General features: G+C 44.5%; 2 protein-coding genes across 3 annotated transcripts in view; both read left to right on the plus strand.

The window, feature by feature from the left end:
• The window catches only part of LOC147722438 (aromatic-L-amino-acid decarboxylase-like), a 1,636,613-nt gene that overhangs the window by 1,258,179 nt on the left and 360,739 nt on the right, over positions 1 to 17,695 (plus strand). The gene's annotated exons all lie outside the window — the stretch shown is intronic.
• Positions 1 to 17,695, plus strand: part of LOC147722439 (aromatic-L-amino-acid decarboxylase-like) — a 712,354-nt gene that overhangs the window by 333,892 nt on the left and 360,767 nt on the right. For both annotated transcript variants that reach the window (XM_086964959.1, XM_086964960.1), the window contains one exon: positions 3,778 to 3,921. In XM_086964959.1, the coding sequence (XP_086821085.1) occupies positions 3,778 to 3,921 (144 nt within the window). The remainder of the gene's footprint in view (positions 1 to 3,777; positions 3,922 to 17,695) is intronic.

Genomic DNA, 17,695 nt, shown 5'->3' on the forward strand with positions numbered 1-17,695 from the left:
GCTTGTCAAGATTATATACAAAGGAGTTTCTGCCAGGCACAGCTGCACACAACAAGTAAGAAAACATTTATAACCTTAAAGTCTACTGAAAGAGTGGTAAGTATGGTTTCCCTTAGAATGTTGGGAACAGCCGCATTTGTAGGCCTTCCCACTATTCTCTCCTTTCCCTTACCACCATAAAAAGGGTCAGGGGCTACGGAAATGTACCTATCAGTAAGAGAATGCAAATAGAGCACCCCTACATTTGGTGTAGGTATACAAAAAGGGCTTTCTCATGGGTAAAAATGTTTTCCTCATAGGGAAAATAATAAAAATATATTAAAAACATACATTTGCACAGAGGGCTCATTTCCTCCTCTCCGCTTTCCTGGCATAGTAATCGGATGTTACTGAGTAGGGAATAAACTGAAATATACTCTCAGACAGAGGAGTACATCTTCACCCATACTTCTCTGTATATGTTTCTAATTAGGACCAATTATGTTTCTAAATTTAAAATGGTGAATCTGTTTGATATATTTCATTACCTATTCCCAGCACATAAGAATCTAAGATACTTTGGCAGATATTAGCTTCCACTTGTATGAACACTCACTACCATACTGTGAAACACTTTTGGCCTACTGTATACCTATATGATGCTTTATATGGTAAATTCGAACTGGCATCTTTTGGTGTGGTTTCTCATTCTTTTGGCTTCTGACCTCCTGTTTTGACTAAGTGCTGAATTTCGTTTTTGCTTGTTTTAGGACTCTGGGCACTTCACCTCGGCAAATTAGTACATGTGCTCTGTGTCTAAAATGTAATGGTTTTTGGTGTATTCATGATTGGCATATTTGATTTACTAATACGTCTCTGGTACCATGCACTACATGTGCACAAGGCCTGTAATTAAATCCTACTTGTGGGCCTGCAGCACTGATTGTGCCATCCACACAAATAGTCCTTCAAACCTCTCTCAGGCCTGCCCCTGCAGAGCCTGTGCATGCCGTTTGAAACTGCCATATTGATGTGGCAAGTTCACCTACATGCAAAGCCCAAACCTTCCATTTTATTACAAGTAAGCACCCCTAAGTAGGCCCTAGGTAGCCTCATGGACAGGGTGCTGTGTATTTAAAAGGTAGGATGTGCTTTTGAGCTTTACATATCTAGGTGTTGAAAAACTGCTAAATTTGTTTTTCACTACAGCAAGGCCTATCACCCTCATAGGTTAGCATTAGAGTTGCCCTGTAACACTTTACAAGTGTAGCTTCCAATTGGTAGAATATAGAAAATTTGAGTTTTGTGTCTCTGAACTCACAATTTAAAAACACACCTTTCAGTGAAGTTGATTTTTAAATTGCAGGTCTGAAAATTACACTTTTAGAAAGTGGGCATTTTCTTGCTTTAACCATTCTGTGCCTCTGCTTGTCCCTAGAATACAAAACTGAGTAAGGAACACAGCTGGGATTTGTGAATTTACTCTAGACAGTCATACATGAAGGGAGCTGGGGTGTGCCCTGCGTATCCTTATTGCTCATTACCAGGCTGATGGGCCTTCATGAGGTAGAGTGGTGGGAGGAGCTGACACTTGCACCTGAATAGGGCTATTATACCTGTCACCACACAGAGAGCTTCATAAGCCCCTGCAGTGTGATTGGAGCCAGGAAGGGTAGGGTATTGTGCACTACAAAGACCTTTCTTTAAAGTCTTTCAACTTCAAAGGCTGAAATAGGTATAAGTACTGGACCTCTGACATTGTATACTACGAACACTTCTGGACTGAAGACATTCTGTCAGGAGGAAGAGCTGTTGAGCTACCAGGAGGAACTGCCACTTTGCTGCTTGCTTTGCTGTGGTGTCCTGCTGTCAGCTGCATTTTCCCTGGAAGTCAGAGGACTGAACTTTACTCTCTACATCCTACATCTAACGGTTCTCCAAGGGCTTGTTTGGACTTGACTCCTGTTGCTGAAGTCTTAGGGACAATAACGACTTCACCTGCATCCTGCTACCAGCACCTGGGCTCCTCTGCTGTGAGTCCTGCTCTGCCAAGTGGTGCCAAATCCAGTCCTGGGCCCTTGGAAGTGAGTTGTTATGCTCCAACCAAAAAACCCAAGCATCAACTCCAAAGCATCATTTTGAAACCAATGTATCCATTTCAGCCCAGCGGTTCAACCTCAACACTGTGGAAGTGACGAACCACGCTCTTACCATCAAAGCATCCTTGACAACGAGATGCCTTCAGAAACGAGGCCTTGCACCAACAACCAACACATCACCTCCTTTGCCCACTGCATCGTCCCCGAGTGCCAAAGTTTTAGTGACTTAGCACCGCCTCCAGGAAACGATGCATCACCTGCATCTGCGACACCTCACCTCCACTATGCATTGTCTACAATTTCTGACACATACAAGGTACTGTCAGTGGGTCTGGGTGACTCCTGTATCTACCTGCACTCTGTTGCGTTCAAACTGAACTTTTGGATTTGTCCCAGTCAAGCGCGTCCCGATAGCCCCTGTTGGAGCTATTGATTTCTAAACACTGCATCTTGATTGAATCTTGCAAAATTCATATCTTGACTTGTATACTTAGTATTTTTGTCATTTTTGACTTGTTTTACTCAGATAACGATTGGCTATCTGTTCTAAACTAGTGTGGAGTACTTTTGTGGTGTTTTTTTCACTGTGTGTGTGCACAACTATTTTACATAATGCCTCTTTAGTTTAACCTGACTGCTCTGAGCCAAGTTACCAGAGAGTGGGCACAGTTAACTTATAGTGTGTACTGCACTTATGCTGACTAGAGTGGTGGTCCCGACTTGGAGAGGGTGCATCTCTCTGCCAAATAGAGATTCAATTTCGAACATTGTATACCATTTTCGGTATATGTTTATGGAACCTCATACTTTCATATTGAGTGACCTGCTAGCCTTCTTGTAGGTGCAATTGAAAACTGCAAAAATTGCAGCGATATTATGCAATTAATATGTTCTAGTCCAGGTAATACGAGATGCCTTTTGCATCTATAAATCTATGAACCATAGCCTCTGTGCCAGTTTTCAAAACGAGGAAGAACCGCACTTAACGTTCTGTTGAACTCAACCAATTTACTCGGCTCCGCTACTTCTTTCAACCACACAGGGTCTTTGTAATGGCTTTCTACAAAATCAATGTTCCCAATTACCATTTCAAACAAAATCATAACCATAAATATAGAAGATACATTTTCATGATTGTCCAGAACGCTGTAAATCAGTGCAGAGAGCCTATTTAGCTTATCCAAATCATATTATGTTGCATAACCTGTATTTGACTGCGCATTGGCTGTAATATTGAAGTGAACTCACTTTAAATTAAAAGCAAAATTAGTTTTTCGTTAATGGCAACAATGCTGTCTAAGCATGAGAAATATTACTCTGATGCGACAAAGTTCTTTCGGGTTACACTGTGAGTGTTTAACCGTATTGCACTCAATTACAAATACATGTTAGCCCTATTACAAGGAACGAAAATGCACTCTTCTTTAAAGGGATGTGCGTTCTGTGCATGCATGATATTGCATTAATGCGAGCGGGCGTGATTGAGGGTTATGTTACTTTATTTGACACACCCTTATCAGATTCCGTTTACAAGCCCATGGACAAACACTTGCCATATTGTTAAACAAATGTGCGAAAACTGACATTCTATATATATGAGGTTCGAGGATAGTTATCGCTATTATTTTATTGTGCACCATTTGTCTTTCATTTAAGAAATACAATAACATGTTTAAGTATAAGTTTATCTTTATTGCAGGCACACTCGTCGGTGGAGAAGGCTGGTTTGTTTGCTGCTGTGAAAATGAGGACGATCCCTTCTGATGAAAAGTTTGCGGCCCGTGGACCAGCCCTGAGAAAAGCTCTGGAAGAAGACAAAGCTGCTGGCCTCATTCCATTCTTTGTGAGTGTCTTTAAGTATTTCCACACAAAAAATATCTTTGTTATGATGAGAACCCGTGGTGAACCCGGCATTGCTCATGAAGTTCCTAAGCCCTTTCAGTGGATGTGGGATGTGTGTACCCTGGCAAAAATAACCTGGAGAGTTCACTGAACCCATTTAGGGTTGGTAATTCCTCAAACGTCAATAAAAAAAACAACAACTAGGTGTGGCAGGGTAGCTAAAGGGCCGGCTGTTAACACTGCCAACGCATTTCAGGCATTGCGCCTGTCATCAAAGGCATGCGACACGAAGCGGCCACTACAAATAACATCCCCTCATTTATGTCCATCACACACAGGTGAGTATACGGCATGTGCCTAGGATTAAGGGATATGTAGTGCATGAGGTATCCCTGTTGATTGCCCCTATTAATTTACCAAGATTTCAATCTCGCTGATGAAACACCACAAAGCCACCTTCCTTTTTCATAGGATCCCACTGCTCTGCTTTGCGCCTGCCCCGCCCGAGGGTACGTTGTTTGTAGTGGCCGCTTCGTGTCAGCATGCCTTTGATATAGGGCTCAATGCCCAAAACGCGTTGGCACCCCACCTTTAACTAGGATGTATGGAATCCAATAAAGCACTTTCGTCTTGGATTTAACCTGCTGCGAGTTTACTCTACTTGGGGCAACCTTTTCTTTCAAATAAATCGGCGGGCCCGGTCGAGGTGTGCACCACCAAAGAAAGATGAAACGGGTTTGCGACTTGCTTAATTGGGCAGGTGCAAAGCGGAGCAGCGGGATCCTATGAAAAAGGAAGCTGGCTTTGTGGTGTTTCATCAGCGGGGTTGAAATATTGGTGCATGAATGATGAATGGTGGCAATCCACAGAAATACCACATGGACTACATATCCCATAATCCTAGGCACATGCCGTATACTCACCTGTGTGTGATGGACATAAATGAGGGGATGTTGTTTGTAGTGGCCGCTTCATGTCAGCATGCCTTTGATGAAGGGAGCAATGTCTGAAACAAGTTAGCTCCCTACTTTTGCCTAAGATGTATAAAGCACTTTCGTCTTGGATTTTAACTGCTGTGAGTTTACTCTACTTGGGGTTAACCTTTTCTTTCAAATAAATCGGCTGGCCCGGACGAGGAGTGCACCAACGGAGAAAGATGAAAAGGGTCCACGACTTCCTCATTTGGGCAGGCGCAAAGTGGAGCAGCGGGATCCTATGAAAAAGGAAGGTGGCTTTGTGGTGTTTCATCAGCGGGGTTGAAAACTTGGTGCATGAATGGCGCCAATCCCCAGGGATACCACATGGACAACATATCCCATAATCCTAGGCACATGCTGTATACTCACCTATGTGTGATGGACATAAATGAGGGGATGTTGTTTGTAGTGGCCGATTTGTGTCCACATGCCTTTGGTGAAGGGCGCAATGCCCGAAATGCATTGGCGCCCCACTTTTGCCTAAGCAGTATGGAATCCAATATAGCACTTTTGTCTTGGATTTAACCTGCTGCGAGTGTACTCTACTTGGGGGCAATCTTGTCTTATATATATTGTGGAGATTTCTACTTTTGCAAAGAAAATTCCAGGACACTCCGGATGCTGGATTAATTTTTGGGCAAAAATACTCTCTACCATCGCATTGTATACGATTTAGCTGCCTGTATCATATTGACGTTTCAAAATGGCGCTTGGTGAAACCGAAAACACTATGGGGCCGATTCTGATTTTGGACTGAATTGCTCCGGACTTTGTTCAGAGCTCTTCCGCCCGCATCGGAATGTGCTGGCCAGATTCCTTTCCGACCTAGCCATTCTGATGGACTCGGTCGAAAAGGAATTCGACTCGGATTTCCCGATGGCTGACGTCAAGCTCGGAGAGCCAGTCTACCATCCGGAAATCCTTCAGTACTCCCCCGGCCGCCTCTTTATGACAGAGGGGGTACAATGACAGTTTTTCACTGCCTTTACGTGTTGGTGTTTCCGGCACGAATAGGCAGTCTGGAACTGTCTTTGGGGCCCCCAGTAGGGCCCCCATGGGTGGGAGGCTGCTGAATGGTGGCCTGGGGGCACCTATGGGCCCCCCTCTAGATCCCTGCACCCGGTGGCAGGCACCTTGGGGTGCCAGCCACAGGGTACAGGGATGAATTGCATCCCTCCATTTCACAATGCGGGTATGCATTTAATACGGAATGCATTCTCCTATTGTGTGACATACGATATGCATCGTACTTGCTGGGCTGTAACCAATGACAGTAGGTTAGTCGGTCATGGTTCCTGACCGATGTCAGACTGACTCCGGTTCGTTGGACATCGGAATCAGCCCGGCAACCAGTTCTTTACCTTCGGAGGCACTTCTGACCAGGCGGCGTTCTTGAAGCGAACTCGACCCACATCTTGCCGCACCCGCTCCGCGGGTGCCGCTTCGCCCAGGTGTGCGTGTCAACTGAAGGAGCAGCACTACAAGGCGGTTCTGGGTGTGAGGCTCGGTGGGGCTGCGAGTGTGCGGGGACTCCAACAACCAGGAGTCCCTGCGAGACCTGGAACCAGCATCCGGTCCGCTCTCCCTGCTGGCCCGCCCCCCGCCCATCGCAGGAAAGTAAAGGCGCCCTCCACCTTCCCTCCCTGGGACACCAGTTCTTTACCTTCGGAGGCACTTCTGACCAGGCGGCGTTCTTGAAGCGGACTCGACCCACATCTCGCCGCACCCGCTCCGCGGGTGCCGCTTTGCCCAGGTGTGCGTGTCAGCTGAAGGAGCAGCACTACAATGCGGTTCTGGGTGTGAGGCTCGGCGGGGCTGCGAGTGTGCGGGGACTCCAACAACCAGGAGTCCCTGCGAGACCGGGAACCAGCATCTGGTCCGCTCTCCCTGCTGGCCCGCCCCCCGCCCATCGCAGGATAGTAAAGGCGCCCTCCACCTTCCCTCCCTGGGACACCAGTTCTTTACCTTCGGAGGCACTTCTGACCAGGCGGCGTTCTTGAAGCTGACTCGACCCACAGCTCGCCCAGGTGTGCGTGTCAGCTGAAGGAGCAGCACTACAAGGCGGTTCTGGGTGTGAGGCTCGGCGGGGCTGCGAGTGTGTGGGGACTGCAACAACCAGGAGTCCCTGCGAGACCGGGAACCAGCATCCGGTCCGCTCTCCCTGCTGGCCCGCCCATCGCAGGATAGTAAAGGCGCCCTCCACCTTCCCTCCCTGGGACACCAGTTCTTTACCTTGGGAGGCACTTCTGACCAGGCGGCGTTCTTGAAGCGGACTCGACCCACATCTCGCCCAGGTGTGCGTGTCAGCTGAAGGAGCAGCACTACAAGGCGGTTCTGGGTGTGAAGCTCGGCGGGGCTGCGAGTGTGCGGGGACTCCAACAACCAGGAGTCCCTGCGAGACCGGGAACCAGCATCCGGTCCGCTCTCCCTGCTGGCCCGCCCCCTCCCCAACACGCCACCTATTTAACAGAATCAAACTCCCGCAGCGCGGGACGCAGCACGGGGCGAAGACCGGGCAAAGAGCGGGCCGTTTGAGGCCGTTCGAGTACGGCGGAGTCCGGCCCGGGCCCACCCCCCTGGCCGTTTTGATGTACCTAAGGTAGGCGGTCTACCTTATTTTACTACCTCTTGGTACTTGGTACTGTGGGGACGGACATAAGTACCATTAACTGACAGTGCGGTTTTGTATTTAACCTACATCCCACCATGCCCTTAAGGTCAGGTAAAGAACGCACAGTCCAAACCACCAAGGGAGTCGTATCAGGCCCGCTGGACGCTTTCATTACACGGGCCACGGGGATATTGGAGAAGGAAATTGCGATGGTGGAAAAAAGACTCTCGCTTGACCTCATTAGCGGAAAGCGCTCATCGCTGGGCGGACTAGCTACCACCACCAGCCCCGTAGCACATGCTGCTTTCAATTGTGTACAATCCATTACCACGAATGCTATTGTTCATCTAGATAGCGTGGGGGAGAGCCCAACTGTTCGCATTCTGGAGGAAGATGCGTACAGCCTAGATGACTCCCAAGCTAGCATGGGGGATGATTCACAGGCTAGTGTGGAACCCGAACCTAGTCAGATATCTGGTTATTTACCCCTTAATGTCTCCAACACCGTTGTTGCTACAGATCCCCCAAGTACAGACATTACTTCTAGAAAGAGAAAACAAGACTCGAGTCTCTCGGGGGGGGAGAGAATGTAAGATTCCAAAAAACAAAAGATACAACAGATAATGGAAGCCAGGGCCCTGGGCATCCTTTAGACACCCAAATTCCTTCTGTATTTCCTAATGTGTTGTGCCCCTCCCTTACCACCTTGGGCTCTTCGAACCCCTGTCCAATGTGCCTTAACAGTGATGAGATCTTGTTAGTAAAAATAGAGGCCATGTTTAAAACCCTACTACTACCCGTCCTGGAACGGACCAGGTTAATGACCTCTAAAATAGACAGCATGGAGCCTGTAGTGAACTCAAACCAGGCCATGTTACAAAAATTAACCGGCACCAGTTCTATGGGAGTTATTAAAACACAAATAGCCCCGAAGACCTCAAGCATAAATAATATTTCTACTGGCAACCCTGCCCATAACAAAACATCAGGGGTAGACACCAATATGACCACAGGGGGGGGAAAGTCAAAAGCTACATCTTCTAAGTCATCTGCGAGTACCCTAACACATGCATCTAAGACGAAGGTCACTGAAAAACACAATTCTTGTAGGCCTCAAAGCACTAGGCCACCCCCACAAGTAAAACCCAATCCTGCCCCCCCGTCTTACACCACACGGAGATATAGCTAGCCAGCGCAGTAACACCAACCAAAGGGTGGAGAGGCATAGAAGGTTTACCACCCCACGCGCTGATCTACCCGTGGAGGCAACACGCTACACAATAGTATTAACAGGTGTTGCTCCATTAAAACCTCGTAGTAAGGAGTCGTATGGGGACCTTCGCAACAAAGTGATCTTCTGGTTAAATAAAAACCGATCTTTACCCCCCTCCTCACCTACTGAAATACTATTTGTAAGGAGAGTGGACTGGGTGGGCCATGGTACTAAGGATCTGGAGGGAGATTGCATCCTAATCTCGTTTAAGGACCCATGGGTGGTAGATACCATTCGAAGAGAAGCTAGGTTTGCTAGACAGGGGGACGTCCAAACACTGGGCCTATCGTATTTCTATCCACATATGCAAAGTCTTATTCAATCATATTCCAACTTTGGTCAACCTCCAGCTAGAAGATATCCTTCGGAAATAACACCCCTTGCCCAGCAACGTCCATTTCTCTTCAACCACTTTGGTCCCCTTTCCGACCTTGAGGCCATAGATTGACAACATATAACACCCTGTTTGACTCCCCCTGCTGAATTAGTTGGTCACGAGCCGACGAGGTGGAATAGGGAGACCCCACATTCAATTGATAATCTAGATGCAGTTATGGGAGGCTTAGCCACAAGGGAGACTACTTCACCTGCATCCAAAGACGATACAGAGGCCACGATGTGTGGGGATTCTATGGATAACCTTAGGTTCATGGAGAACAGGAGGGTTAGAGGGAGCAACCAGGTATTTCCTGTAGTTTCAGCCCTGCCACCCCCCCCTGTGGTCTCTGTCCTAGATAATCTAAAAATACTATCATGGAACATCGCAGGGATTAAGGCCCGTATCCTCTCTGAAGATTGGATGGAGTTTGTGGACAAATTTGACATCATCCTACTCCAAGAAACTTGGGCACCTGAACCAGCCTTCAGGTTGGGCTACGTTAATTTCTTCAAACCTGCGATCAGAGGGGGCAAAGGGCGTGCATCAGGTGGCTTACTGATATGGGTAAAGCAGTCATTGGGACTCCATCCCATAGAGCTACCTGTTCAGAACCCGGATCTCCTTTTAATTAAGTTGAGCAAGGCCAGCCATCGGGATCTGATTATGTTCAACATATACGCCAGAGGCATGCCTGGCGGCCGCAGTCCCCCGTTGTTGAATGTTTTAGACCATAAGCTTGTTGAAATGGGTAGTGGGAATGTTATCCTCTTAGCATGAGACTTAAATTGTACCATTCAGCCATTGTATGACATAGGGGACAGCTGGGGTTCGGCCGAGGACGCCGCTTGGGACATTCCTGATTTGATGGTCGATAAAACTGTTAAAGCGACCGAGGCGGCAGTGAACTGGATGGCTCTTTGCCTAAACAGGGGACTCCGGGCTTGCAATGGGGCCGCACAAGATCGGATAAAGGAGCCAACTGTACCTTTGACAATGGTCTAAGGCGGAGCCCTATTGATTATGTTCTGTTAAAACTGGAATATTGGCCCCTATTAGTGGACATGGAAGTAATACCGCGCCCAGAAAGTGACCATAACCCCTTGTCGCTCCCACTGAAACTGCCAGGTATAAAGAGTCTGGTGGAGCCTACCACTTCACGGCCAGGGGATGTTTTGATAACTAACGATAGGAAGAGGCTGAAATGGTCCAGGGTCGTGGAGGACGAAACCTTATGGGTCAATGTTAATACAGTGGTTAAAAATGTGTGTAATGAAATGTTAAAAATTGATCTGTTGGGGGGTAGTCCGGAAATGGCAAATAATGTTATTAATCTCCATATTAGCTGTTTCGACCATTTAAAGTCCCTACTCTCTCTCCCTTGTCGGAGTGCTCCCACCAAAGCCAACTCCCACCACCAGAAATGGTATAACAAAAATTGTAGGGAGGCCCATACAGATCTTATCAAAACTATCAAATCTCGTGATATGGGCGCAGTTAAAGCAGCTAGGTTACGTTACAGAAAAATCCAGTGGGAAGCAAAACGGGAGTGGGAGGACAGGTTCTGGTCGGATCTCTTGGATGCCTCCACTTCGAACAATGCGAAAAAGATCTGGGACTTAGTCAAGTGGGGGAAGGATCCTGATTCGTTTACCCCCGCAAATCATGTACCTCCAGAAGAGTGGGTAACTTTTTATTCTGCACAATTCAGCGTTGAAAATCCCAAACCCCTACCAATCTTGGGAAAGGCACCTCCGTTACACACTCACGGGGAGAAAATCATCTTTTCAGAATCAGAGGTTGAGCTTGCTCTAGGCCTGACCCTGCGAGGGAAAGCTCCCGGTATGGATCTCATCCCAGCGGATCTGTTTAAATCAAATCCCGCCTTGTGGCTTCCCTATATAACCATGATTGCCAACTCATTAGCTAAAGGAGCCAGTATTCCAAAATCTTGGAAGGGGGCCGAGATAATACCAATATTTAAAAAAGGCGACAGGTCCAACCCAGGGAACTACCGCCCGATCAGTCTCATTGACTCCATACAAAAAATCATCGAACGTATGGTCTTGGGACGGGTTCAGGGCTGGATTGAATCTGAGGGCATATTATCTCCCATGCAGGCGGGCTTCAGATCGGGTATAAGTACCATCGACCAGGTGTTTACACTCTGTCTGATCTACTGGAAAGTGGTCTTGCTCGGTGGCGGTGCCATCTTCGCAGCATTCATTGATCTGAAGTCCGCCTTCGATCTTGTGCCAAGGGACAAACTGTGGGGAGTTATGAGAAACTTGGGTTTACCATCAGAACTACTTGACCTCATAATTAAATTCCATGAGGATAATTATGCGAGGGTGAGGTGGGGAGGCCAGGGACAAGTGACGGAAACATTTCCCGTAACTAGAGGTGTCTGTCAGGGGTGCGTCCTGGCACCAACACTCTTCCTCCTGTTCATTGATCAAGTGGTGACATTTTTTTCGGATACCCCCACTGATGCCCCAATGTTGGCCGTGACAAGATTCCCATTGCTCATCTTCGCCGATGACACCCTACTCCTCTCCAGAACACGCAGCGGTCTACAGCGGGCGCTGGACCGCTTTGAGGAGTTCTGTGCCATTAACAATCTTGCGGTGAACGTGGGCAAAACAAAGTTTATGGTTTTAACGAGAAACCATCCTGTCCGGAGCTCTGTGAGCCTGAGTGGAGTCAACCTTGAGCAAGTTGAGACCATGACTTACCTGGGGGTTACCCTAGACAGCCGCTTGGGATGGAAAGATCAAGTTGGCGTACAACATCTTAAGTTAGCACGGCTAACTGGCTGTTTAATAAAGGAGCAAAAGAGATCCATCACTAAGCGGGTCACCCCAGCTCTCAAGATCTATGACGCCAAAATCAGCACTGCAATCTTATATGGCGCAGATCTCTGGGGCTACATGGACCTCTTAAATCTCTTTAAAACCCAATGTAAGTTCCTACGGAACCTGGTAGGTCTACCACAGTCGTCTCCATCTATTCCTCTCTGCTTGGATCTGGGGTGCCTTCCGATCAATGAGATGGCCAGATTCAGATTGGTGGCCCTGTGGAGGCGAATATGGACCTCCCCTGACCAGTCTTTATTTGCGAAAGAATTAGCAGAAGTCAGGTCAATTGGTGGTTCTGGAAAAATCCCATGGCTCCAAGCGGTAAAAAACATCTTGGTGGATATGGGTTTAGAACAACTCTGGATAGCTCCCTCTACTAGTGCCTTTCCCTCCAAACAAGAGTTTAAAGCATTGTATTGGGTGTCTCTTAGTCAAAACCGAGTTTCGATCTCCAGCCTTACCAGCCTCACGGGCAGGTTCCTTACCTTTAAGTTAGACCTGTCCCGTGAGCCCTACTGGGATGTCATTAATAAACCGCTGGACAAGAAACTCTACCACCAGTTCAGGGTAGGTGCTTTGCCATTGAACACCTTTGTAAATAAATGGTCCACTGGTGTCTCCAATCTCTGTAAAGGCTGTTCGGGGCAGAAGGAATCAGAGGGCCACTTTCTATTTGCCTGCCCTAGCTACTTGGCGCCGCGAAACAAATGGTTAAGACCACTGTTCCAGCGTTTACCATTTAGAAAATCTGCAGAGGCCATTTGGGCACTAAAGAATACCACCTCTGAGGTGTTTGTAGTGAGTCTAGCCAAATATCTGGGGTGGGCCTGGATCATCAGGTCAAAACATATGTAAAAGTTGTTAGAGCCCTCCAATACTGACTCATAAGGTGGCATACTCTATCTACTGTAAAAAACTTACGATTGCACTGATCGCACTTCTTGCACTTTATGTATGAAATGGTGTCCCATTGATTGTCATGGGTTGTTATGTAATTGTCAATCTTTATGTTCTTATCAGGTATCTTATTTAAGATGTTTAATATTCCTTTTAAATTTCCTTATAATCAACTTATCTTAGGTTTATTAGTATTGTATGGTTTACTTTGCTTAGTTTATTTGTATGTAGTCTTTGTCTACTAATGTATTGTTTTTTATATTCAAACCTAGTTGTTGTTGTAGTGAGATTTTAATTAACAGCAAACACATCTGCATATGTTTTTCCCTTGTAAAAAGTTTTCTAAGTTATAGCTTTTATAAATGTACAACAATGTGTCTTTTATGATTTATCAAATCGAAATAAAGACTTGAAACCTGAACCTGTGTATATCTTACATGTCCTTTCTGACTTTTAATGATGATTTGCATGTAAACAGAAGTATCGAGGCTCAGGCCATACCGTGAACAAACCGAAAGGTGAAACGCGTTGGTAGAGAACAATTCTTCCAATAAATTAATCCGGCATCCCGGAGTGTCCTGGATATCTGATAGAGTTATCGGAACCCATCCAGGACCGCCGCGCTTTGTAACCCCTAACATCCAGAGTTCTGTGTGAGAAAATGTATAAATATCTGAATCTATATATATATTCACTGAAAAAAAACATAGGTTTCAGGGACATTATAGTTAGAAATTAGCATTTAAAAAATCATAGAAATTCACTGAAAAAACATAGGTTTCAGGTACGTTATAGTTAATTGGACATTTCACTCTTACAAAACCAGAGAAATTCGTACATTATAGTTAGCAGAGCTAACTATAATTCGCGCCCTAGAAAAGGAACTGCTAATGACGTCACATATTACATCACTCATGACATGGTCAGTGACATCACTGATGACATACTGCTATAACAATGAGTGTCCATGGGTCTCATATCTATAAAATGTTCAAACTGTGTGTGACTTCAAAAATAACTGATACTAATGTAAAAAGATATCTCTCAAGTATGAAAGATACCCATCAGTTGCTGTCCGGTACCACCCTTGTCGTCATCTGGGTCTCCTCACACCAAGGAGATAAAGGTGAGATGCAAGGTGTGAAATCTAGTACGTTCGTATCAGCCCACCCGGACCCTTCGATCAACAACAGCTAATCACTTTGTGATCCCCAAAATAAAACTGTCGCGCATGGGCGGTAAATCCTTCTCGCTTCTTGGACCCTCACTTTGGAACGCTTTGCCACACGCACTATGCAATGAGACGAGTTATATGAAATTCAGGAAAGCCTTAAAAACATGGCTGTTCAACATCTGAAATGCCTTGCCCCGAAACCTATCACTGGATCTTTAGCACCGGGAAACCCTTTGTTGGGTAGCTGTTGCGCTATACAAATGAAATAAATAAAATAAATATAATAAATAAATAACATAGTGATGCAAGGATGTAGTGTGCGGTATCGGCATTCAGTTAGTATTGACTGATTTGCAGTGCGTGAGAAAAGAAATATAAGTGATATAAAATTGGAGAGGTTAGAGGCAAAACAACTTTAATGGTACCTCTCACACTTCCAATAGATAAAAACAGTGCAGAAAAATGGGAAGCAGTTTAAACAAATAGCTGCTACTTTATTATGAGGGTCGACATGTTTCAGCAGAAAATGAACGTGATCGTACTCTGCTTTCTTCAGGACTTAGTTTTCGCTACTGCAATATGTGAAAAAGTGAAATGAAGAGGTTAACTTATCACCATGTCACCTGCTATTCCGGGACATCCGTTATGTTCCTCCTGTTTAACTGTAATATAGAAAAGCAAAACATATTTTAAAGACACACACAGTGAAAGCACATCAAGTTTAGTGTTAAAAGTAAATACTACGAAGTGTTAAACATATCCCTTATTCTCTCTGGGACAATTAACCTGTTGAATTGGTCTACTCTGATCACTGCTTACCTATTTAGCAGGAGTATGTGGCATCGCCTCACCTGGCTGTGGCTCAGGTAGGTGAAGCACTGCTCTAGTAAAACAAAATGCAGGGTGATTAAATCCCTGACTTCTCCTCCTCTTCAAAACAGCATTTAGTAAACATAACAGAACACATCTCCAGATACACATCAGAGTTGTCACAAAGACTCTCCTAAGTCACACTATCTCTCAGTTTAATCGGTATAGCTGTTCAACATAACAAGTCATCAATAAGAGATGGCAACTAAAACCAGCCTCTTTCATGGTACTGTCCACTGCCATAATGATCTTTTATCCCATAATATTGTGCAGTTTTGAGAAAGCACCTCTAACCATATCGTGCTCGTGTAAGACTTCAGTTATAATATCGTATCGTACCGCTGACAAGGAATAAGTGCCCGGTAGATGTTTTATCTCCAAACATCAATCTACACACATACATGCAAAACCGGGACCAGAGAAGCGTGCCTCGTACTTAGTTAGAGGTGGAATTGGAGTACAATTAAAGTTACAAATGTTCCGCTGAGCATGCCACAGAGCTATCGGTTTAACTGACCTGTCCGTCGGTACTTCGATCCTCCCTCAGAGCCGTCTTGGGGAAGTGAATAAACTGGTGTGAAACCTATGGTTTTTTCAGTGAATATATATATATCTAATTATTGTCAACAACTGAATATAGTTTATCGAGCCAGGCGCTTTACAATCGTTGGTTGAATTTAGAATGTAAATAGTCAAAATCAGGTGCCACATTCAAGTATAGTCAGAACAGCACTCAAAACAGAATGCTGTCGACGTCAGTCACGTGCCAGCGTGAAAAAACCAGAGGATCACGGGAATTGTAGTCCTAGTCTCTATCTTCAATGGAACCCACTACCGATCTCGTGTGGTAGCTTCCTTTACATCAAAATTCTTGTCATAACCATAACCTGCTGGAACAAGATTTACCTTCACTGGTTATGATAAACTTATACTGTGTATTCAGCTGTTGACAATAATTAGATGTCGCAATGCAGGACGTTACCATATTTGTTTGTACAAATTGACATACATGACGTCAGTAACATGACTACAATTCTAGTTCTCACACTTCTACGGAACTATTGTGCACACCCACATATACTAGTGACTACAATGAACTTGTGGAGAGTTGCGCAAGAAGTTAAGAATATGACTACATTTCCCGTGATCCTTAGGTTTCACATCAGTTATAGTTAGCTGGAAATTTTACTGACATAAAACCATTGAAATTCCACGTTATAGTTAGTTGGACTCACTATAACTTGGGCGTGTAATGCACTGCTGATGATGTCACATATTACATCACTCATGACATGGTCAGTGACATCACTCATGACATCACTGATGACACCATCCAGTGAATGTGTGCCTTTCTGAAAAATAAATATGTTATATATATGTATATGTAAAGGTAGATGGAAAAATAAATGTTTAAATAAGTGTGTAAATGGATGTTTTTTAAAAAAAAAAATGATTGGTTAACTGGCTTATTAAGTGTATCTTAGTGAATACATATATTAACGAGTAATGTTTAAATATTTTAATATATGTATCAGTGTTTCACTTTGTGTATTAGTTGCTGCATGGGTTGGTGAGTAGCTACATGTGTGTGTATATAGATTATTAGATGTTTTTTTAGTATCAGTATGAGTGTCTGTATGGTTTGGTGGGAGTGTTACTTAGCACATAGATGCATAAATGACTGACTCACTGTTTTTATGTGTTTTGAAGACGGCATATGTGCAGGACTGTATGGGTGGATGAGTGTGTATATGCGTTTGTTAGTGAGTGAATGACTGTCTCATTAGTGTCTTTATCAGTAACTACATATGTTTTAATCTAGTATATGTGAGTATTGATGTATATGAGTGAGTATATGTGAGAGTGAGAGATTGAAATAGTTCTTGTTTACATAAGTATGTGTTTCTATAAGTGATTGTTTAAGAGAGTAAGTATGTGTAAGTTTCCTTAGAAGTAAGGTGGTAGTGTGTGTATAGCTGTATATGCAAATAAATGGATGTTCAATAGTTTATTTGCATGTGTGAGTATGTGTGTGAGTAACTTTTGGATGACTGTCGGTGTGTAACAGGATGTATAGGTGTATCACTACATATGATGAGTGTATATATGTATGAGTGACTATATAGAACTATTGGTGAATGAGTGAATGTGTATATAGATGGTGGAATTATTGAATTGGTTGTTGTAACTGGTATGGGTATCTCCATTCAAAAAAAAAAATTAATTTATATTTTTCAATATGTGTTTCATGGGTTACATTACAGTGAAAGGAGGTCTGTTACTCTGTCACAAGGATGATGTCATCAGTGATGTCATGAGTGATGTCACTGACCATGTCATGAGTGATGTAATATGTGACGTCATCAGCAGTGCATTACACGCGCAAGTTATAATGAGTCCAACTAACTATAACGTGGAATTTCAATGGTTTTATGTCAGTAAAATTTCCAGCTAACTATAACTGATGTGAAACCTATGGTTTTTTTAGTGAATTTAATAGGTTTTTTAAATGCTAATTCCTAACTATAACTGGTGTGAAACCTATGTTTTTTTCAGTGCATTTCATAGGTTTTTTAAATGCTAATTCCTAACTATAACTGGTCTGAAACCTATGTTTTTTTCAGTGAATTTCATAGGTTTTTTTAATGCTAATTCCTAACTATAAGTCTCACTTTATAAGTAAGACTGTTAGCGCTCTAGTTGTTTAGAACACTCTGGTACATTCTGTCATTGGGCTAC

The sequence above is a fragment of the Lissotriton vulgaris genome, chromosome 4_1 (genome assembly GCF_964263255.1).
Source record: "Lissotriton vulgaris chromosome 4_1, aLisVul1.2, whole genome shotgun sequence".
NCBI classification, from domain to species: domain Eukaryota; kingdom Metazoa; phylum Chordata; class Amphibia; order Caudata; family Salamandridae; genus Lissotriton; species Lissotriton vulgaris.